The 23,589-nt window shown below is 35.7% G+C and overlaps 1 protein-coding gene across 3 annotated transcripts in view; it reads left to right on the plus strand.

Annotated features, from left to right (window-relative positions):
• Csmd3 (CUB and Sushi multiple domains 3) overlaps positions 1-23,589 on the plus strand; it is a 1,140,535-nt gene that overhangs the window by 1,099,704 nt on the left and 17,242 nt on the right. For all 3 annotated transcript variants that reach the window (XM_059246844.1, XM_059246845.1, XM_059246847.1), the window contains 7 exons: positions 1,425-1,604; positions 2,887-3,060; positions 7,757-7,930; positions 10,140-10,213; positions 17,196-17,307; positions 19,262-19,441; positions 22,895-22,960. In XM_059246844.1, the coding sequence (XP_059102827.1) occupies positions 1,425-1,604; positions 2,887-3,060; positions 7,757-7,930; positions 10,140-10,213; positions 17,196-17,307; positions 19,262-19,441; positions 22,895-22,960 (960 nt within the window). The remainder of the gene's footprint in view (positions 1-1,424; positions 1,605-2,886; positions 3,061-7,756; positions 7,931-10,139; positions 10,214-17,195; positions 17,308-19,261; positions 19,442-22,894; positions 22,961-23,589) is intronic.

Raw genomic sequence — 23,589 nt, forward strand, 5'->3', positions numbered from 1 at the left:
GTTCATTTTTAATTTGTCTTTTATAACTGAAGTCCATGGGATAATGGGCATGAGCTGAGGGTTATTGTCTTTAACCCATGACTAGATAGTGTTCAGGTCTATCAGATCCTCATAGCCTTGTGTCCCTTGCTCTGTCTAGGTTCCCTATTTTCATTTCTACTTGTGAGGCCAGTATAAGAATTGGCAGCTATGTTATTGGTTGATAGAGGTCCTCACCACACTAGTTTCCATTTTCCTTGTGAAATTGAGTGCAAATGTGGACAGTCAAAATAATATATTAACTAAAGTTCATGACACAGCAAAGCAATGTCTTCCTCCTAGATGTCAACACTATAGAGTCCTGTATGTATATGTTATGGTTATTAGCTTGGTGTCTTTGTGGGGCTCCTAATAGTGGGGACTGGTATATCTCTGACTCCTTTGCCTGCTCTTGGGATTCTTTTCTTCCTAGTGTGTTTCCTCCTCCAGCCTCGATAGGAGGGCTTTTGACTTGTCTTACTAGGTCTTGTTTTCTCCTGTTTGGCTGTCACCTTTGAAGGCCTGCTGTTTCTGAAGAGGAAACAGGGGGAGTGGATCTTTGGTAAAGGGGAGGTTTGGGGGAGCTGGGAGGAGTGCAGGGAGAATTGTAACCAGAAACCATTCTGTGTCCCACCCAGCCCATTTGTATTGTATGAGAGAAGAATCTATTTTCAATAAAAGAATTAAAATAAAACAAAAGTTTTGAATTCCCAAGGCCATTTCCATAATACCCCTGGCACATTCATTCTGCAATAGGGACTGTAAATTCTTAATGATAGTCTTTTAGCCTAAGTTGATAATGAACTGTTTGGTATGAGAAATGTGGCCACAGAGAGAATCATAGATGTCAAATGTCTTTAAAATCTGATTTTATTATAACAAACTTTTAAAAATTAATTAATTAATTAAATGTATCCATGGGGATGCACAAATGTTACAGTACCATGTTTGTACCTTAGAAGCAACTGGGAGGAATCAGTGCTCTTCTTCCAACATGTGGGTTCTGAGAATAGAGTTCAGGTCATCAGGCTTGATGGCAAGGACTTTTACCTGCTGGGCTACCTTGCCTGCCCTGCATTCCAGTGTCTTAATGTAGTTTCTGCATGGTCACACAATGCAAGTTAAAAGTGCTTAGTGACACAGTTTCCTATAACAGGATGACATCTTAATCAAGATCTTTTGAAGTCTAGGTGACAATTTCTGGATGACATGCACAACATCTATAATAAGTATTCCTGATTATAATCAAGACCTGTCAATGTATTCGTTAAATATGCTTATGTTTTATGACTAGAAATGAGCATGGTGGCTTTCTTCCCTACATATATGTTTGTAACTTATGCTTACTACTTGATGTTAAGTATGGGCCATGTTAACCCTCTGCCCTTCTCATTTGTTATTGATAGTCATCAGTTGTGGAGACCCAGGTATACCAGCCAATGGACTGAGATATGGAGATGATTTTGTGGTTGGGCAAAATGTTTCTTACATGTGCCAGCCAGGCTATACTATGGAGTTAAATGGTTCCAGTGTCAGGATGTGTACAACTAATGGCACGTGGAGTGGAGTTATGCCAGCATGTAGAGGTATGAAAATAGTTCTGTCACCATTCCAAAGTAATAACCATTGCATGTTTTTCTGTTTATAAGCAAAGTTAATATATATTTAAGTATATACTTACTCTGTTCCTTTTTTTCTGATACTAAAATGTGAGATATTTTTATTTTAAAGTCATCGTATAACATGTAGATGTTTTAAAACAGTATTTCACCAGGTGGTGGTGGTGCATGCCTTTAATCTCAGCACTCGGGAGGCAGAGTGAGGCAGATCTCTGTGAGTTCGAGGCCAGCCTGGTTTATAGAGCAAGATCCAGGACAGGCTCCAAAACTACACAGAGAAACCCTATCTCTAAAAAAGACAAAAAAATTAAATAAAAATAAAATAAAATAATAGTATTTTAATCAAACTTATTTTTGATTGTGAGTAGTGACAATAAGCTGTAATACAGCAAGTAAGCAAAATCCCAGATAGCTACATTTTATTGCCTGCATATTTATATTAATCTATATGCAGTTCACCATAATGGTCCATATGTAAGTATTTATATTTCAAAGGTTATTCTGTACCTTCATTTGTATATATAATGAAAATTGAAATATTAGCAAACTCAAAAATTTGTTTCTCCCTATTGTTAGTCATCATAACAGAATCTTCTTATTTCCATGCTTAGAAGTGTGTTACCTCTCTTTTCCCCTCATACCTGACACTTTTCCAACATGAATCTTCCCCAGGGGTAACATAACACAAGTTAAGGAAACTTAAAATTCAAAATTAATTATATATTTACAAATACAATAATAGGCTTTAAAATAAGAATCTGCATGTTTTCAGGATGCACACTGAATACTGTAATCAGACACAGTTTGTCTGTATTTGAAAAAAAAATGCTATAAAACTGCTTCTAAATCCCCCAGTTTCTGTGCTGAATTGAAATCCAGCCAAGGCACCCAGCTCATCAGCCTCACAAGGTCCACGGGAAATAATTTTATATAAGATACATGACTGTCATCATTTGCAATATACCAGAAAGAAGGTCACCCACTCTGTCTCCCCCTTCAGTATTAGGAAGCTTGCTGTTTTGTACAAAGAACTGAGAACCATTATGCTGCCAATATAGCAAGCGTCCTCCTCCAGGGTTTCATTTTAGGGACCCTTCAAGAAGACTAATAGGAGAATAAAACATGCCATACTGTATTGTCCTCCAAAAGGTTAAATAGCACATATGCAGCTCTTAATGATAATTATTTATTTATTTCACGCTGAGGGTGTTTCAACAGCTGTGTCTAATTACTTTTAATGTAATTGCAGCTGTTACCTGCTCAACTCCTCCCCAGATCTCTAATGGAAGGCTGGAAGGAACAAATTTCGACTGGGGCTTTAGTATTAGCTACATCTGTTCTGCAGGATATGAGCTGTCCTTTCCTGCCGTTCTGACCTGTGTAGGTAACGGTACCTGGAGTGGTGAGGTCCCGCAGTGCTTACGTAAGTAGGAAAATTTTTATAATAACTATAATGTTTTAAAGTAACATTTGCTGCATAAACCTTTCAAATTTTCTAGGCTATACCCAGAGAAGTAAAACTCCCTACAAATCCACAATTAAGATTTAATCTTAAAAAGTCAATTTTCATTAATGTAGCTTCTTTTCCTTTATTCTAGTCATTATATTCCTTCCAGTTTGGCTCAAAACATTTGAAGAAAAGTGCTTTATTTCAATATTTTTTTCTAAATTATTCTTTTTTTTTAAATTCCTTTAGAGACCATCTTAAGAACCATTACTAGCCAATCAGATTGAGAATCTAATTATATTTACTGTTGTGTTCTGTAAGACATGGACTTATACAGCATTCAAAAGAGACCCATCTAGTATTATTTCTGGACTTCCTCAGGAAAATGCATTAACCCCTGAAACTTTTTACAGTGAGGATCATGTTGGAAAATACCAATGTGCTAACACAGCTTAAAGATACTCCTAGACAGACAAAGTCAAAGAGTCTTACAGAAATGGGTTTTGATGTCAATGAATTTTTCTGTCTAGGAGTTTACTAGCCTGAGAAGGTGCCACTTGGTCTTTGAGCACTTGCCTACTAGTGTGGATAAGTCTCTAGAATTGACCCAAATTGAGAGAGAGAGAGAGAGAGAGAGAGAGAGAGAGAGAGAGAGAGAGAGAGAGAGAGAAGAGAGAAGAGAGAAGAGAGAAGAGAGAAGAGAGAAGAGAGAAGAGAGAAGAGAGAAGAGAGAAGAGAGAAGAGAGAAGAGAGAAGAGAAGAGAGAAGAAGAGAGAAGAGAGAAGAGAGAAGAGAGAAGAGAGAAGAGAGAAGAGAGAAGAGAGGATAGGATAGAGGGGGTGAGGGAGAGACACTTTGAATTAGTGATTTTTTGAAATTGAAACAAGAAGGAGGAGGAAGAAGAGGAAATACTTATATACTCACTTTTAATTATTAACTATACAAATATAACAGGGCTAACTTTGTCTCGATTGTTTTCCATGTTTCCTTTCTACTATGCATTACAGAACACTTCAGTGAGGGTATTCAGCCAAAACATTTTCACACATGACACCTAAACTCATAAAGAGAAGCAAGATTGTGAGAACAAACAGGGGGTTATTTTGCCACCATTTAAGGACCCAGATATTTTTTGTGCAGCTTGAGATCACATAGGTGGTAAACAATACAGTCTAAACTAAAGCTCAGGTAATGTTGCCGTGTTATTTGAAATGAATATTCATTTCCCACCACACACAAAGACTTAAATATCCTTCCTTCTATCTATTTTCCTCATAGTCTCACTAATTGCCTTTCTACATGTGACCTTTCTTCTTTACTTATTAATTATGACAGTTGTTTGATTCCTTCAAAAATGAATTAAAAGCTCCTGGAGATGTATTCTTCAGTATATAGATACACCCAGATGCTTAAAAAAGTCTATTATAGTGCTTGTCTTAATCAATAAAAAATATTTTGAATGGATTCATCTAATTAATTTTTTAAATATCCTATAATCCTATAAAGTTGGTCTCTTCACTGATTATTGTAGAAAATTAAAATTCCTCAGTGTTACAAGATTTAAATTTCTTACAAAGAAGTGGCTGTCAACTTGACTACTTATTATCTAAAATGTAAGCAGCTTAGTACACCAGGGAGGTTTCTTTTTTCTTGAATAAATCATGTGAAGTGGGGAAACCTATTTTAACCTGGCTCTTTGGTGATGGGAAGATGCACCTCTAATCTGGGCCGCACCTTCTGGTGGCAGTTGGTATAAAAGATAGAAGACAGAAGCTTGTCTTCTCTTGACTGTGTGCTCTCACTTGCTGGCAAGTCCGTTCCTGTAGTGGCATTCTAGCCTACTTCTTTGGGATTCTGATGCATCCTGAAGCCCAGCTTAGATGTCCAGCCTTGGACTGAACAGCTACTAGATTATTGCATCTTCTGTTGATCAACAGCTATGGCTTTCCTAGTGTGACTGCAGTTTGTAAGTCATTCTAGTAAATATGCCCTAAATGGTTGTCCAATACTATGTGGTCAGATCTAAAAGCATATGCATTCAAGTAACACTAAAGGGACTTGGAAGATTACATTATATATGCATATATATATATAATGCATACACACACACACGTATATATGTTGTTTTGCAAATTGTAATAACTATTCTTGATTGTCACCTTGACTACTTCTGTAATAAATGAAAATGTAAGTGGCTGGGTACACCTGTGTGGGTGGGACTTTTTAAAATTAAATCATTTGAAGTGGGAACACCCACTTTTAATCCAGATCTTTTAAGGTATAAAACTGCATGTTTATTGTGGGCCACACCTTCTGGTGGCAGCTTATATAAAGGATACGGAAGAAGCAGCAGCTTTCTCTCTTTGCTTGCTTGCTCTCACTCTCCCTGGCAAGTCCATTGTTCTACTGGCACTAGAGCCTACTTCTTCATGATTCTGAGGCATACTGAAGACCCACTGAGACAGCCAGCTTTGTAGACTGAACAACTATTGGATATTTGGACCCTCCATTAGTAGACAGCCATTGTTTTATCAGCTGGACTATAGTTTGTAAGCTGTTCCAATATACACCCCATATAAATTATATAAATTAATATATATGAATTAATAATATAAATTCCGTTCTTCCAGAGAACTTTGACTAACACAATTTTTTCTCTTACATATTTTATCAATATTTTGAAGAGGAAGCAATTAAGATATTTGTATATATAGGCATACATAAAAGTGGCCCTATCAATAGGCAATTATGAGTCAGGAAGGTTCTCTATAGTACATTTTTGAAATATTGTCTATCGACAGATTCTGAGGAAGGTGCAGTTATATCATCAGTTTTGTACCTTCCGAGGAAACTATTAGTGTTTGAAGGAGAGTTCCAAGCCTATTGTTACACAGGAAGTTTTGGTTAAATTCTGTGGGTCCCAAAACCAATCAAATAACAGACACAAACATGAAAGTAGGAAAGAGCTGAGAATGTTGTTAATTGGTGCAGGAGGGAGATTAGAGTGGGTAGGAGTCCAAACACTCAGGATATACTCAGTGCATATTTTAAAATCTCAAAGAGCAAATTCAACCAAAGGCATTAAAATAAATGGGGAACAAAAAAACAATAGAAAAATATTTACAACCCCAAATAAGAAAATTATGATATTAAATTAGATGAATATATAAAGTTGAATAGCAAATAGAAATATTTAATCATCACAAATACAGTACAATAAAAATCCTGTTGAATATGTCAGTAACATAAAAGAATCAGAAAAAACAATTTTTATTAAATCTATCTACCTATCTATCATCTATCTACGTATGACCTATCTATATATTTATTCTTCTCTTATATAGTACATCCGGAATGCAGTTTCTCCAACCTCCCTTCCTCCAATTCTCTCCCATCCACCTTCCTCTCCCCCAGATCCTCTCTTCCTCCATTGTTTCGCTTCAGAACAGAGCCGGCTTCCCAGGGATATCAACCAAACATGATATAACAAGTTACAATAAGACTAGGCACATATTCTAGTATATAACAAAAGGCACATACCACATATACAGGCTGGATGAGGCAAGTAGGAAGAAAAGGGTCTCAAAACGGGCAAAAGACTCAGACAGAGCCACTGCTCCCACTGTTAGGAGTTCTACAAGAACACCAAGCTACACAACCATACCTTACATGTAGAGGACCTCAGTCAGATCCATACAGAATCCCAGATGGTTGCTCCAGTCTCTGTGAGCCCCTACGAGTCCTGCTTAGTTGATTCTGTGGGCCTTGTTCTCGTGGTGTCTTTGCCCCTCTGGTTCCTAGAATCTTTCCTCTACCTCTTCCATGGGATTTCCTGAACACTGCCTGATGTTTGGCTGTGGGTCTCTGCATCTGCTTCCCTCAGTTGCTGGATGAAGCCTCTCTGATGGCAATTAAGCTAGCCTCCAGTCAACAAATATAGCAGAATGTCATTAGGAATCATTTCATGGACTCCCCCCCCCCTTTTTTTTTCTTTTTTAGTTGTATTTGGTTCTATCCTAGGTCTCTGGGCTATCAAACTTCTAGTTCCTGGCCCTTTAAAGATATATATTAGGATACATATTTCAGTGCTCAGAGTACAATAAGCAGATACCATGTATGTGTGCATGTGGGGTTTTTTTTGTGTGTAAGTAAATGTGTTTGTGTGTGTGTGTGTATGTGTGCATGTGTATCTATTTATGTATGGTTGTGCATTTGAAAATATGTATGTGTATGCATGTGCACATGTGTTTGTGTGTGTGTGTGTGTGTGTGTGTGTGTGTGTGTACAATCAGGCATATGTGAAAAGCAGTACAAGCTTTATCTTGCCATAATTACTACAGCTAATGGAGCTACCTGTGAACCATATGTAGAGTACAGCTTTGCAATGTGCAGCTAGAGATTTATTGTTTGATTCTGATCAATTTAAATCAACAAAAATTCAAAGCATCTGGCATTTATTAAGTAGCATGCTCCACAGAGCACATCAGACTAATTACCTAAATATTATGTTTTAAACATTATAACTGGAAAGAAATTGAAAATTTTCACTGGGGTGGGTTATCATAGATACTAGGTTAGCATAAGATTTCAGTTAATTTTCATCATTTTTAAGAATTATTTACTCTATTGCATCTATTATTTTTGTGACACGTGTCTCCATTTTGACTTCTAGCAAAGTTTTGTGGGGATCCTGGCATACCTTCCCAAGGAAAACGAGAAGGCAAAAGCTTTATATATCAGTCTGAGGTTTCCTTCAGCTGCAATTCTCCTTTCATACTAGTGGGATCAAGCACGAGATTATGTCAAACTGACGGAACTTGGAGTGGTTCGTCACCTCACTGCATAGGTAACACTTATAAAGGCTGGCTGAGCTCTGTGATTGACCAGTAATAGGTGGGAGGGACATGTAATGCTTGTCTGACTATGCAAAAATACAGGTGGCTAATATGGGGGAAATTATAGAGCCCTTTAGAAAATACTGAAAGTGAATATAAGTGGCATATGTTTATCCTTATCTTTATCATTTTAAACTTCTGGAAAAAAACACTAAAGTAATTTTGCCCTTTGAGGGCCTTTGAGAACAGTAGCATTATAAAGTAATATTATTTTAAAAAGGTTTTTAAACAACAAATCATGTTCATAAAAAAATGGAACTTGCTCCAAAACGTAGGTTTTTGAATGACAGTACATATATATCTGCCATCCCAACGCTATATGCCACACTTAAAGAAATTCACCAAGTAGCTTCCATGCAAACAGTCAACTTATGTAGATGACCAGCTGTAACCTTCCCAAAGTAAATGACCTACAAGTGTCCGTACAGTCCAAGTTATCAATCCTGTTTCCAATAATGGCTTTCGCTTCTTAGGAGACTATTACCCTACCTTCTATCTGAAGCAAATGATTCATGTACATGGATTTCTTGAATAGCCAGTACTTTTTTAAACTTTTCATCTACTGAGTTGCTTTGCTATCAAGTACTTTGTTCTGATGAAAAGTTTAAAAGTTCAAGAACCACATAATGCATATAAATGAAGTCAACTTGAATTTCTTCTTTTCAAGATGTATTTTTAATTCTGTATATGTGTGGGCGTCTGTGTGTGGGTATGTGTGTGTGAGAGCAGAGCTAGCAGAGGTCACAGTTGTTAGATATTCCAGGAGCTGGAGTTCCAGGCTGTTGTGAGAGGCTGGATTTATTTATGGTAAGAACTGAATCAGGTTCTTTGTTAGCCAATATTTGCTCTTTGTCACTGAACCATCTATCCAGCCTCATTCTCTCTCTCCTTTTTTATGCTTTAAGATTAGCAAGCTTCTGCTCATTTGGGAGGTGCTAAGAGTATTACATTCATTATTATTACCAAGGGCACATTTGCTAAATCCATGATTATTTAAAATTGATTTGCATTAGAGAAATGTATCTGTTATAACTTTTTTTGTAAAGATTTTTATTAGTTCTTTGTACTTGTATATTAATTGCTATCCTATTAGTATGAGAAAACACAATGACCAAGGCAACTTATAGAACAAAAAGCCTATTTGAACTTACAGTTGAAGAGGGGTAGGGTACTTCTTGGGGCCTGGAGAATGTTGGACAACAAACAGCAGGCATGGTTGTAAACAGATTTTTCTTTGGGCTATCAGCTCACAAAAATCGACACAGAGACTCGTTATTAATTATGAAAGCTTGGCCTCAGCTTAGGCTCATTCCTAACTAGTTCTTGTAACTTAAATGAACCTATATTTTTAAATCTACATTCTTTTACATGACTTGGTTACCTTTCCTCTGTACTGCCCATCCTGCTTCTTCCACATCTGGCTGGTGACTCCACTTTCTTCCTCTCTGAGCCTCTCTGTCCCCAGAAGTCCTGCCTAACCTCTTCCTGCCTAGCTAATGGCCATTCAGCTCTTTATTAAACCAGTCACAGTGACACATCTTCACACAGTGTAAAGGAATATTCTGCAACACATGGTGTCTTAGAGCAGTAGTCCCGATCTTGAGTCACAAGCATGAGTTAGAGAGAATGAACCAGAAGTGAGTTGACTACTTAAATTCTCAAAGCAAACCCCCAGTGACATACCTTCGCTAGGTATGTCAAGACACCAATGCTGCATTTCCTAAATCTCCCCAACCATCACCCCTACCTGGGGACCAAGTGTTCAAATGTTTGCGGTTCTGGAAGGCATTGTCATTCAAACTAACACAGTGTATTTTGATCATATTCACCTTCTCAGCTATTCTAAGTAAGATCCACCACTCCTCCACCCCACACAACTTTATGTCTTTTTGTATGACCCTTGTGACCAATTTGTACTGCCCACATTTTCTTGGAAGTGTGAACTTAGTGGCGCCTGGCTGATGTTCAAGGGGTTACCTTCCTAGAGAAAATTATTTCTCCATCTCTAAGCAGCTAATGATTGCTAATAGTTACATTGCTCAGGTTGGGATTGTGTCCCTAACTTCCAGTTCCACAATGAGATTTTGTTTCACTGGGACTTGCACAAGTTTCATTTTTTAGTTCATAAAGAAGTGTTATCTTTTTACTTGTTTACTTTAGAGCCCACTAGGACCTCCTGTGAAAACCCTGGGGTACCAAGGCATGGATCTCAAAACAACACATTTGGATTTCAAGTATGTTCTATTTTATTATTAGTTTTCTGTATAGTATAGCATGAAATATATTACATTTTGATATTTTCATATATGTTATTGCAATTTATTCTTATTCAAAAGCCCTACTATACCCCTTATCCCCAATCCCTCCCTCTTGTTCCTTTCCTTCCTTCATCCAAATAGATTCTGCCTTATGATTTCATAACATATATAGCTTATCTGTTTCATCACATACGGGCACACTGGTTAATTCCACTATTTCACATATGAAAGAGACTATGTATTATTTGTCAGAGTTGGACTTTGTTTAGTATAATGTTCTTTGATTTTATCCATTTCCTTCAAATGTCATAAGTTCATTCTTTTTTTGCACCAGAATGAGCTAATGAATAGACGATTCTCAATGTGAAAAATTCAATTGGTCAATCAATATGTGAAAAAGTCTTCAGCAATCTTATCCAGCAGAGAAATTTAAATTACAACTGCTTTACGGTTGTATTTTTACCCTATTCAGATTGGCTATCATCAAAGGAAAAAAAAATGCTGGAGAGAATTCTTAAGTGGCCATGCTTTTCTCCTGTCTTTTGTTTGATTTCTTTTTCTTTTTGTTTTTTTGAGATTTGATTTTACTGTGTATTCTAGACCAGTCTCAAACTCATGTTTTTGTTGTCTTAACTTTCCAGGTGTAAGGTTGTAGACATTACTACCATGTTGGATTCCACTACGGACTTTCAGTAGATATACCCGTTCTGTATGAAAGTTGTCCAAACTTGAGCTTACATTTTTATTGACATAAATAGGAAACAATGTCATGCTGATATATGCATTCACATACAAGTGAACAAGGGTATTCTTTAAGAAATGAGGGTTGGTTAAGGAAAATAAAAATACAGAAAACATACAAACTGAACTTGAGACTAAGACAAATGGGAAAGTGATTGCGACAATCGTCAGAAAATCCTAAAGCAGCATGTATGAAGTGAGTAGTTAGTCAGTGAGCAAGGATTCTACACAAATCTGTGGGAGCTGTGTGGACAAGTGAGACAAGAGGCTAAAGGAGAGACAGCTGAAGCATGGCCCAACTGTGTAAACATACGCTTATTCAGTGTCTATCAATGCGGTAAATTTCTGAAAAACAATTGTACCCAACCTGTGATTTTAAAATACATAGTTGGGTTGTCCTATGAGAATCCTTTAGCACGCCCACTCATGTGCGGTTTATTTTTTCCTCCCTTTTTCAAATTTACATTTTATGCAGAGATTCAGAAAGTTTTATGTTACAAAGGTCGAAGGGAAACCAAAACACACGCTGATTCCAAAAAGAAACAGACAATTTACACATTACCCAATTGCTGTCTGTTGCATGGTTTTCTAAATTGTCCTATTCTGAGGAAAATTCGGTGTGAACCTGAAAAATGTCCATTTCTAAAGGAAGGGCCCATCTAAAGTGCCATATTTTTGTTGCTAAAAATAGTTTCCACTTATCTACTTTTCAGGCACAGTAAGGACATTGATTTCAGAGTGTTTTCAATTCTTCTGGTTAGCTCCAGTATGTTCCAGATAATACCAAACTGCAAAAGCATGTTTCTGCCCTTGTTACAAAGGTATTTTAGAGAACTTTAGCCTCATACCATTAGAAAAGGCTGTTATAAATTGATCTAGTTGTAGATAAATGGGGAAACAGTTACAAGGCATTAGTTCTCAGCACCAAGACAAAGAAATTGAAATGGTATTCAACTTGTTTTAAGCACATCGGGAGTTGATGACAACATTCTAGTTGAGCATATGTATATATGCTCTTAGTTTTATTATGTAGCCCTGGTTGGTCTCTGCCTCCTAAGTGGTAGGATTAAAGCATATACCACATGGACAGACATGAAATTTGAATAGATCGTTGGGGGTGAGTTACCAGGGCACAAATGTACAAAGCAGAGGACAGTTGCAAGGGCTGGTCCTCTGCTTCTACCATCTGGGTCCTGGGGACTGAACTCAAGTCATCAGGCTTGACAGCAAAACCGTGACTTATCAAATCATTTTGCCAGCTTTATGTAACACTGATACTAGTCAGTGCTCATGAATCCACCTGATTTTTACAAGTCTGTTTTCAAATATCATCTGAGATATTAGAAAGAGAATACATGAATTCAAAATAACAATACAAAAAAACGAACAGGATCATTAACTTTGAATTTCTGATTTTTATTTTTATAATCATTGAAAAATATCACAAATTTAGCATAACCTTGAAAATATATTATTTGGGGTAATAAATATATTCTATTTTATTATATTCTACATAAATAAATGTGAATTTCAAATTATATTATTATCACATCAGTTTTATTATAATAAAAATATACTGGAATGTTAAATATATTAAAGGCATAAGTTTTCTTACTAGCATATGGTCAACAAGCATGAATATAAGCATATGTATACTAATTATATTCACTAAGTCTATAGAGAACAACTACTAAGCAAAGCTATATAAGTTTGACTATGTTTTTGGAAGACAACAAATAAACATTGTTTCCTATGTAAAAGTTATATTGTTGAGTTGAGAAAAAAACTCTTGCTTGAAAATAAAAAAAAAATCCTTCAACACTAAGGTACTGTAAATCATGTGTATCAGAATATGCAAGTTCCCAAGAGAAAACGAGCTGCTCTAAGTTTAAAATCTAGGCATTGAACTACAGGATACAATTTTTTTCCTTCTACTCTGTGTCTATGTCTTAATTTCCATATTTCTAGATTGGGCATATTTCCAAGAGTGTGTCGTCTCTGTTTATATCACAACCTCATGCAGAAAGTGTCTAGCTTAGTAAAAGCAGTCTGAAATATAGCTCAGTGGTAGAACATTTGTCTGACATGTATGAGGCCCTGGGTTCATTCCCAAGCGTTGGAAAAACACAGAAAAACAAAAACAAATGACAACAATAACACAAAACAAACAAAACCAAAACAAAATAACAAAATCAGAACAAAACTCCCAGGAACCCAGAGTTAAATGCAATCTTTCTGTTCATCCTGGTTTGACAAGTATCTCATTGAGAGGAAGTAAAATTATAACTACAGGAAGCAAACTGTGGAATAAATAATAGACAAGATCAAGAACTGCTGAGGTATTAAAGCCATTTTAAAAAAATTTACATTCTTGAATTACACTATTTTATATATGTAGTGTTATAAAGTAGATTTGGAGATACAGATGTTATTATTAACATACAGTGTATACCATCTGTTGATACAGATGCTTACACAAACTTCCAGAAATGACAGTGTCTAGCATAAATTTTTCCTACTCAGAATATTACAAATGAGATTGCTTTCTACCAAAAATAGACTAATGGTGAATAGTGGCCATGAGACTGGGAAAGAAGAGCTGTCAAAATGATTGATAAAATATCTAGATTAATTATGGATTATGAGCCCAGGACACATTATTCATTAACTGTTGTACAACTCTTTAGGTAGATTATAGTCTATGAAAGATACATTATTTGATTCAGTATTTGTCTCATAAAGTAATTATAGCTTTAGAATGTTTTGAATTTGACTCTGTAGCTATTAAATCTCAAGATGTCCTATCAAATCATGATGGTGATGTTCACTTAGTAATTGAAATTAATATATTGGTACATCAATTTGGGCAAACAAATGGAATGGTATTTTAGTACCTGACATGGTAAATATGATAATATAAATTATAAAACACACATACATATATTTCAATTAAAACATTTTTATAATTTATGATTATGTATTCCTTAAGCCAAGAACTTCAGAACTAATGTTGATGGTAAAAACAGGAGAAAGCTGTGATAATTTCTAAATTACTAACTACAGAGGGTTGAGCCTTCTGTAGGTCAGAGAGACTGGGAATGAGATACAGAGTCAGCAAGAAAACACAAACTTTTTTCCTGAGGGATAAAAGCTTCTTCTTCATTTTGTTATTCTTTCTATTGCTTGTTCTACTCTCTTCTTTTTCTGTTCTGTTCTACCCTGATGTTTCCCTTCCTTCTCTTTCCTGATGACTTCCTTCTTCACTACCTCCCGATGTCTTCTCTCTACCTCTTTCCTTCTGCATCTTTTCTGCTGTCTTCCTTCTGTCTTCTTTATTTTCCCCTTTCAGCTTAGACACCCTAGCAGAATCTTTCAAGCAAAAAAAAAAAAATACAATATGGTTACATTCTATTTTTAAGTGAATGGTTACAATGAATACAAATTAAAAAAACAATGTTTTCCATATCATCTCTTACATGATTAAACATTTTATGTATTACAGATAAAAAACAAATTATCCCCATGAGCCCATATAATTTCATGTACAAGCAACCTGTTATATAATGAGTGTGTGAGCAAGCCAAGTGTTTTTCTCAGCCAGGTCTTTTACTGGCAGACTGCCTTTTCAGTTACAAAGAAAGGATCAGTCACTTTATTATTTATCTCAAAAAGTAATCTTATAATTAAAAATCTTAAAAGAATCACAAATCTAGCCGGGCGGTGGTGGCGCACGCCTTTAATCCCAGCACTCGGGAGGCAGAGCCAGGCGGATCTCTGTGAGTTCGAGGCCAGCCTGGGCTACCAAGTGAGTCCCAGGAAAGGCACAAAGCTACACAGAGAAACCCTGTCTCGAAAAACAAAAACAAAAACAAACAAACAAACAAAAGAATCACAAATCTAAACTTTTATATATGAAAAATAGTTAGTTCTACTTTAAATCCCCAGGGTGCATGCCCATTCATCAATAGTTTTTTATATCAGAAACCTGAGGGCAGAAATGGGTACAAGGAATTAATCATCACCTTTGATCATTAACTGATCCTAGCAAGAAAGGTACATCAGCCTGCAATAGCCAATGGCCATTGTTTTGTTTCCTGACTTCAATGAGTTCCACACTCAACTATTGAAAGTGTGCCTTCCTAAACTTTAAATTGTTTCCCAAGATTTTCTACCTCAATGCCATTAGCAAAAACATCTTAACCTAACCTTAAGTCATTATTTAAAGCTCTGTTTTAGCTATGTTGCATACCAAACCTCGTGAAAACATCTCCCAAAATCAGGATTAAAAGAACTTGAGCAAGCCTACCTTCTGGTACACAATTGTTTTCCTTAATCATTGATCAAATCCATATGACTCCCTAAGACAAAATCATAAGTTCTAGCTGCATGACACTTCCTTGTTCTTATTTTCTAACCTCTGCTTTATCAGGGGTGGGAGCAAAACTCTATCCTACGTTTACCTATATTAATTTCCCCACTAAACTAACTTGTATCATAATTCCTTACTACATTTGTTAAAATACCTTAATCATCAAAGTTCTACTTAAACTAACATTATTTATTATAAAAATCATTGCTCCAGTTAAACAGTACAGCTTGAGGACATCATATTCATAACAATCCACAGATAAAAATGCCCAGTAGAAAGGGATATTTCCATGTGATAATTACACTACATCAAGGCAGTGAGGATCACCCCACACCCACCCAGGTACTATGCCAGGTACCAGAGAGAAATGGGAGCAGCGACAAATGTGTAAAGGCACAGCAGTAGCAAGAGACATTCTGGAGCCAAAGCTCTCAGGGCCTTATGATCAGAGGTTCACCCATCAGTGCCTTGGATTCTGGTGAACCGATCTTCTGAAGTCAATTGCGACCTGCTGCTTCTCTGGCATGGCCACCAGCAACTGACTGAGTTCTCTTGGGCTATTTTCTAGTAAATCTAAAGAAGCCAATCCTACATACATCTCGTCTTGTTGTCCACTACTAATCATTTGATAAATCCTGTTAATTTTTCCTTGTAATACATTATGAGTTAATGGACTTTTTTCCTAGTTTTACTGCCCCCCCAAATCTAGCATTTGTTTCACTGAAATCTAAAATGATCATGGGAGCCTCGTAACTACAGTTGATATTCTTTATTACTCACCCCCTTGCCTTTTGATGCTCTTTGGAACTGATTTTCCAGTCTGTTCTATTGCTTCCTGTTGTATAAGCTTTCCCTGACTTTGCTCATTACATTCTGAACCATCCACAGCAATAATTAAATGTATTCTCCACTCCTTCAAAACAAATGATGTGCTAGCTTCTACAAGTTCTTCATCATTTTTGTTTGTTTTTTAAAAATGTTCTTATGTTGTTTAGGCTGGCCCTGAACTCCTAATGTGGTTAAGGTCTTCAAATCTCATCAACCTTCTTAGTTCTAAGATTACAGACAGTCCTTTGTTCTGTGGTGCTTGAGATTGTGCTGAAAATCCAACTGAGTGTTTCAAGCATGCTCAACAAGCACGCTATAAATTGAGCTGCATCTTCAGCCTGTTTTCTTCTTTTCTACATTTATGATTATTCTCAATCCTTAGTCCTTATTAAAGTCACATGAAGTGTTTGTTACATAAGTTTTATTGAGATATTCTGATTAGACAAGACTGAACATGATCTCAGAAATTGTATTAAGTACTAATCTCCTGTTGATGTTCATGGCTCAAAAACAATATATTGCAAATTTAATTATCCAAATTTTAGCTCCATAAACATTGCACTAATTCCTGTGTTTCCAATCTATTTTTTTTTTAATGATAACTACAACATGCAACAGTTGCATGTGCTCTGACTCTACCTTGCATTCTGGCATATTCAGGCTTCTTTTGACTCTTACTTTGTCTTTATTTTATGTTATTTGTATCATGACCATTTTTCACATCATCTCAAGATATTGTATTCCTACAATAGCTTTTAGTATGAATTAAACATATGAGAAAAATGCATGACATTTATACATACATTGGATACTCTAGTATTTTGTGATGCTATAGACAGGCCATCTAATTATTTTTAACCTTGATTTCTTCCAGCAATTTCCTTTTAAATACAACTTTATTGTATTTTTTTCAATTCAGTCATACATATTTCTTCTGAAAACATTTTTTCTTATTCACAGATTTTTCTATTTAGTGCCTGTTTTGAAATCACATTGTGACTTTTATTTCATTTACTCTAGGTAGGAAGTGTTATACAGTTCCACTGCAAAAAGGGACACTTGCTTCAAGGATCTACAACACGTACCTGCCTTCCTGACCTCACATGGAGTGGAATTCAACCTGAGTGCATACGTAAGGATTGTGCAAATTACATGACAAGTATTATGGATCAGAATTCATATACATTTTTCTTTCAGTGATAGAAACTAATTTATATTTATATAAGAGATGTATAAAATTTATTTAGATTAGTGTAAAAGATATTTCATTTAAATAATTTTATGACTGTATCAAAACCCCATGATCATTGGAAGGCAGTGTTTGCAAAGAAGCCAGAAGACAAGAGGTACAATTTTGTTCCTTTGGCAAAGCTTGTATAGTGGTGTGAGTTTGGCCATCTGGTGTTTTAAATGATGGTTACTTTCTCATTTCATGGGTCTGCACTATAAATTGAAGTACTCTGAAATACAGGACGTTATACACTAGTTAATCATAATGATTTTTAATAATGTGTGAAGAGCTTTTCTGAGAATATAAGCTAAAAAGAAAAATCCAAAAAATCATGAAAGAAAAGAACTTTTCAGATTCTCCTAAACAATTTTAAAATCAGTAAGTGATCTTTTTGAATTCACAATTTGAAATAAATTTGAGCTCATCAGATACTTGTTCTTCATTTCCCCCAATAATCTCCTTTGTCTCCCACCACATTTTTATTCTAATTTTTTTGCAAAGAATAATAACAACAACAAAGCACATGAAAATATCAACACTCATCAGAAATGTGCTGTGCTTATGACATTTTTTTAATGCAAAAATGCTCTGTAGATTTTCTCGATCCTTGTCAGGACCATACAGTAAACAAGGGATTGCCTTTGAAGCTGCCCTTGCAGAACATACATCATGACTTCATTGGTTGGTTTATATCTAATTATGGCAAAATTCCTTATAAGAGAGTTCCTTAGAATATGTACGTAAGGAGAGTTTGGGATATTGTAATTAGGTATTTCATAATAAGCCAGTGAAAACAGAGAGTTTGCTACATAAAAATTCAACTAATTGAACTTTAATGTTAATATTTGAATTATAGTAAGTATCCATGTTTAGCATGTAACATAAAATAGTAACTGTTATTCACAGCTTTTAAAATATCTATGAGGAAACAAATGGAAGAATATTGCTTTTTTCAAATGAATTGGTCCACAGAGAACGTATTTAAATTGATTTTACATAAATTATATTGTATATGAATTATGTTGTATGTTATGTATATATCTATACATGTGCATATATGTATATGAAATTCTTTGTAATATTTCTGATTGAGAATGGAACGGTCTTTATCAGACACCAAGCAGGTTGTATGGTTGAGTTAATGTGGAATGAAAATGCAGAAACAAAAAGAAAATTAGATGAATGAAATAATACTTCTAGCATATGGACCAAAATATGGCCAGAGAATTCCATATGCTAAAATATTAAAATGTATTTCAACATAGTATAGCATTAGTATCTGAACCGTATAATGAACTTACAGATCCATTTAGCTTCAAGTAATGATTTTTCATTTAAAATAAATATAGTAAACTCATAAATGAATATTTCCAGAAATTATATAGAAAATATAAGCTTGTGAAATTTTTTAAACTTTTACTTTAAGGTCTTATAAAATTTTAAAAGTATTACTATTCATTTTTACTCTCCAGGATTGTGCTATAATATTCATTTATAAGCATAAGTAACCAGAGTCAGTTTGCCCCTTCTCTTCCTTCCTTCCTCCCTCCCTCCTTTCCTCCCTCCCTCCCTCCCTTCCTCCCTCCTTCTCTCTCTCTCTCTCTTTCTTTCTTTCATTTTTCTGTTAACATCTACCAGTATCAGTTACACATTTTCTTACAAAAATACCAGGATATAAAAACATCATAGCGTATAGTCACTTTGATTTATTTTTATTGGTTCATTAGGATGACTTTTGAAATATGAACTTAAGCAATAAAGTTAGAGTAAGGATAATTTTGTATTTTGACTTTTGCCTCAAAATTTTAGTGATGAATCTCTAAAATATTAATATTAGTCTCTGATCTTGATATAGCCCACAGTTGTAAACAGCCAGAAAGTCCTGCTCATGCAAATGTAGTGGGAATGGACCTTCCCTCCCATGGGTACACACTCATCTACACCTGCCAGCCTGGCTTCTTCTTAGCAGGGGGAACTGAACATAGAGTGTGCAGATCTGATAACACCTGGACTGGAAAAGTTCCTGTCTGTGAAGGTAACTTTTATTTACAGATGCTTTAACATATTAGGATGGGCTATTTAGGTCTTTTTAGAAGAAGAATTCGTTTTTGGCTAAGTCCAACACTGGAAATTATGTGGACATTTTTATTCCAGAAAAATGGACACACCTAGACATTTCTATTGCAATGCTTCAATGCTAACCTGATATTTTTGTCTTTATTCCCTCTTCACATTCTCTCTTTAAAATATCGTTATTAGTGTTTTCACTTTCTAGGTTTGTTATAAAAGTTACCTAAATGTGGGTGACTTCACATGATAGAAATTTATCCTTTTATAGGTAGTTAAGTACAAAAGTCAAAAATCAAAAAGTTAACAAGACTCTGTATATTCAATCATCTTTAGAGTCATAGCCTCTCCCTTCCCTTCATCCTCTCCTAGCAATCATTGGCATTCCTCGGCTCATAGTCTCCCAGTGGTATCTACCTCCATCTTTATATGTAGTACCTTTCTTTGCTTCTTCATCCCATTTTCTTATGAGTAAACTAGATGTATATATTACTTAGTCTAGATTCAGGATTATTTTATCTTGATAACATCAGTTAATTATAGCTACAATCAACTCACTTCAAAATAAAGTCTTATTCTAATGTAGTGTGGGTTTTCTAAAGTGTCTTATTGATCCAATACGGTGGGGAACATTATTTCAATCTCTCTTATTTCATAGCATTCTCTCAGAATTCAAACAGTCTTTCTCAGAGTTTGGCTTAGAAGTGACAACTCAGTACTCTAATTTTTACAGTTTTGAACTGAGTCACTGTAGCATTTAAGTAGATCTAGCTGAGGAGTCTACACCTGTTTCTGCTTCACCAGGAAAAAAAAAATTCTACTTGGTTCTGATGTACTGAATTTACCAAAGGGAAACATAGACTCTTACCATAAGACATGATGAAGCAGATTTTCTATAGTTCTTGACTAGGTCAGTAAAAGTTTTTCTTTTTACATCTGTTAAACTTTCTTGTCATACCTTCTCGTGTTTGATCTCTTGCAGCAGGCACAAATTTTCACCACTGTTTTGATCCGTTTTCATTCCTTTCTTAGCCAGAATGTAACCCTGTGTTCCCCCCGCCCCCGCCCTCCCTTGTTAAAATACCCTACTGTATGAGAAATTCTCTCTCTCTCTCTCTCTCTCTCTCTCTCTCTCTCTCTCTCTCTCTCTCTCTCTCTCTCATTTTTGAAACAAGATTTCTCTGTGTAACAGCCCTAGCTGTCCTGGGACTCACTCTGTAGACCAGGCTGGCCTCGAACTCACAGAGATCTGCTTACCTCTGCCTTCCCAGTGCTGGGATTAAAGACATGCACCGTGCCTGGCTGGGAAATTCTCATTAAAAAATCCATTGACTGCTAGTATTTGCTTCCACTCTGCTGTCTCCTGTAGCGTGAATCTTAAAGAGTTCTTATTAATAAAATCAAACCTGAGGCCAGTTATTGGGGTGAAGGCTGGAAGGTCAGAGAATCAGAACAAGCCACAGCTATCTCACCTCACCAGATCCTCAGCTAGTCTTGTTTCCTCAGACTGGAAGCGTCTGTGTCCTCATCCCAATGGCTCTCAGCTGAACTGCTGCTAGAAGCCTGAATGCTTAACCAGCCAAATGCTTAACCAGCCAATGCTTAACCAGCCAAATGCTGCTAGTTTTTGGTCCTCACGCCTTATAAACCTTTCTGCTTTCTACCACCACTCCCTGGGATTAAAGGCTCGCTTTCTGGGATTAAAGGCGTGATGAGTCACCATGCCTGTCTGTGTCCTTGAACTCATGGATTTCTGTCTCTGGAATGCTAGGATTAAAGGCGTGTGCTATCACTGCCTAACCAGTGGCTTTTCTGTTCTCTGACCCCAGATAAGTTTATTAAGGTATACAATATTTTGGGAAACACAATACCACAGTCTCCCTATGTGTACTTCTCAACTGGTATTTAATATCAGTAAACACAATCCTTGAAAATTGTGGGAAGTGTTAGCATATGTATTATTAAATGCTATATCAGTACTTAATAGCATTATGGCTAGCCAGTTTTTCTTTTCTTTACAGAATCTTTTCCCCTGAGTCTTTTCTAAAGGCTTGGAATTCACTTGTCCTCTCCATTCATCTTCTCTACTGTGTCCTTCATGTTCTTATTCATGCCATTGATTTCTTCTATGAAAATCACTTCTAAATTAACTTTCCTCTCACATTGGACTTTTTTAGCCTCAGATTTACACATTTAAATCTATACATGGCATGTGTATTTAAATCTCTCACAGCATTTCCATTGAATTATCTCTATAGGCTTACAACTGAAAGCATTAATTTAGTTGTCTAAATTAGTAGGATTTTTTTTATTCCCTGTTCCTGTGATACTTCCCACATAGAGTTTCGTGTATTACAATCTTCATAAACACCCTAGATATTATCCTATTGAAATCCACCACAGTTTCAAAGCTTTCTCAGAAATCATTTTGTTGTTGTTGTTGTTGCTGTTGTTATTTTAAAGTCACTAATAGGATAGCAGTGTTCAGTTTTCCCTAGTAGAACTACTGCTCCAGCCTCTTCAATTCAGTATTTGGTTCTTTCAAAAATTGCCTATCATTAAATCTTAAGAGCATGACAGTGGGGAATTGGGACCTGTCCCTGGTGCATGGGCAGGCTTTTTGGAGCCCAGTGCCTAAGATGTGACACCTTGCACAGCCTTGGTGCAGGGGGAAGGGGTTAGACCAGCCTCAACTGAATGTGCCAGGCTCTGCTGACTTCCCCAGGCTCTGCTGACTGCCCATGGGAGACCTTGACTTGGAGGAGGTGGGAATGGGGGCTGGGTTGGGGGAAGGCTGGAGGGTGGGAAGAGGGAGGAGGGGCGTATCTGTGGTTGGTATGTAAAATGAATAGACAATTTCTTAATAATAAAAAAAAAAATAAAAATAAAAGAACATGACAGTGTTCCTTGGGCAAAGGGTATGCAAAACAGTGTGTGTCACATCTCCTACACTTTTTTGGTCCTCTCTAGCCCCACATGCGATTTAAATGACATGAGCCATTCTCTGGCATGGCTCAAACTTTTGAGCCTTCCAATTTCTGGTGCACAATGAATTACTTTAGCAAATTCTGATTTTTTTTTTTTTTTTTTTGGTGTGAACTCTGTAAACCAGCTTTTCTTTTCTTTTTGTGAACGAGATCAAACACTTAGTCCTCATTGTCCATGATGGAATCACCTGTTCTCTTTTAGCTTCTGCCTCTGATCAAAGATACAGTTTCCTGTGAGGATTAAGTAGCAGTCCTGTTCCCAAAAGACGGTGATGGAATTAATTGCTAAAACTGTTCATCACAAAGTGTTTTGATTGAGATGGAACCAACAAAGAACTATGAAGGAAATTATGTAATAATTCAAACTAAAACTGATAGTGTGTCCCACTGTGTATGATATATTAACTCTTGTAAATGCTTTTTTGTTGTCATAGTTGGCTCCAAAACACTGGTGAAAGATCCTCGACCTGCGTTAGGAACACCTAGTCCAAAGCTAAGTGGTAAGTAATTCGTTGTTCTAGAAGTCATGACGTCTAAGATTGATTTACAGTTTTCTCCTTAAATAGGTATTTATTTAAAATGATATATTTCGCATGATAAAATTATGCCTTACTATATTAGATATGATCATGTGTGTTATAGGATATGGATTTATTTTGTGAAATGTTTTTTTATTTAGCATTCTAAAATTATTGGACAGTTATTTCTGTCAAAAATATGATTTATGCATCTATTATAATTTGTATATTTGTCTTTTAAAGATTCTTTTAACAATAACATAACAACAATGCTTTTTGTATATATAAAATTAAAGTAGAAAATAAGACTTAATTAAAAGATATACCTTTATGGACTTGTAGATTTCAAGATATTTGATAGAAGATGATATCTTGTTAATTTGTAATTGTTTAATTTAAAAATGCAATCTATATAACCTAATCATTAATATCATGGGATTTAAATTCTTATAAGCTTGATATAATTCTCACCCTAAAATTATTTTCTGTATCTGATACTTATAAGAATGAAATACAAAGTATATAGTACGTAGTTAGGGATTTCATCTGTTCCAACTATTTTTTTCATATTACCAAGGACTACATTTTTGTTGTATAAATTTTTATTTTTG

This window comes from Peromyscus eremicus, chromosome 20 (genome assembly GCF_949786415.1).
Source record: "Peromyscus eremicus chromosome 20, PerEre_H2_v1, whole genome shotgun sequence".
NCBI classification, from domain to species: Eukaryota; Metazoa; Chordata; class Mammalia; order Rodentia; family Cricetidae; genus Peromyscus; species Peromyscus eremicus.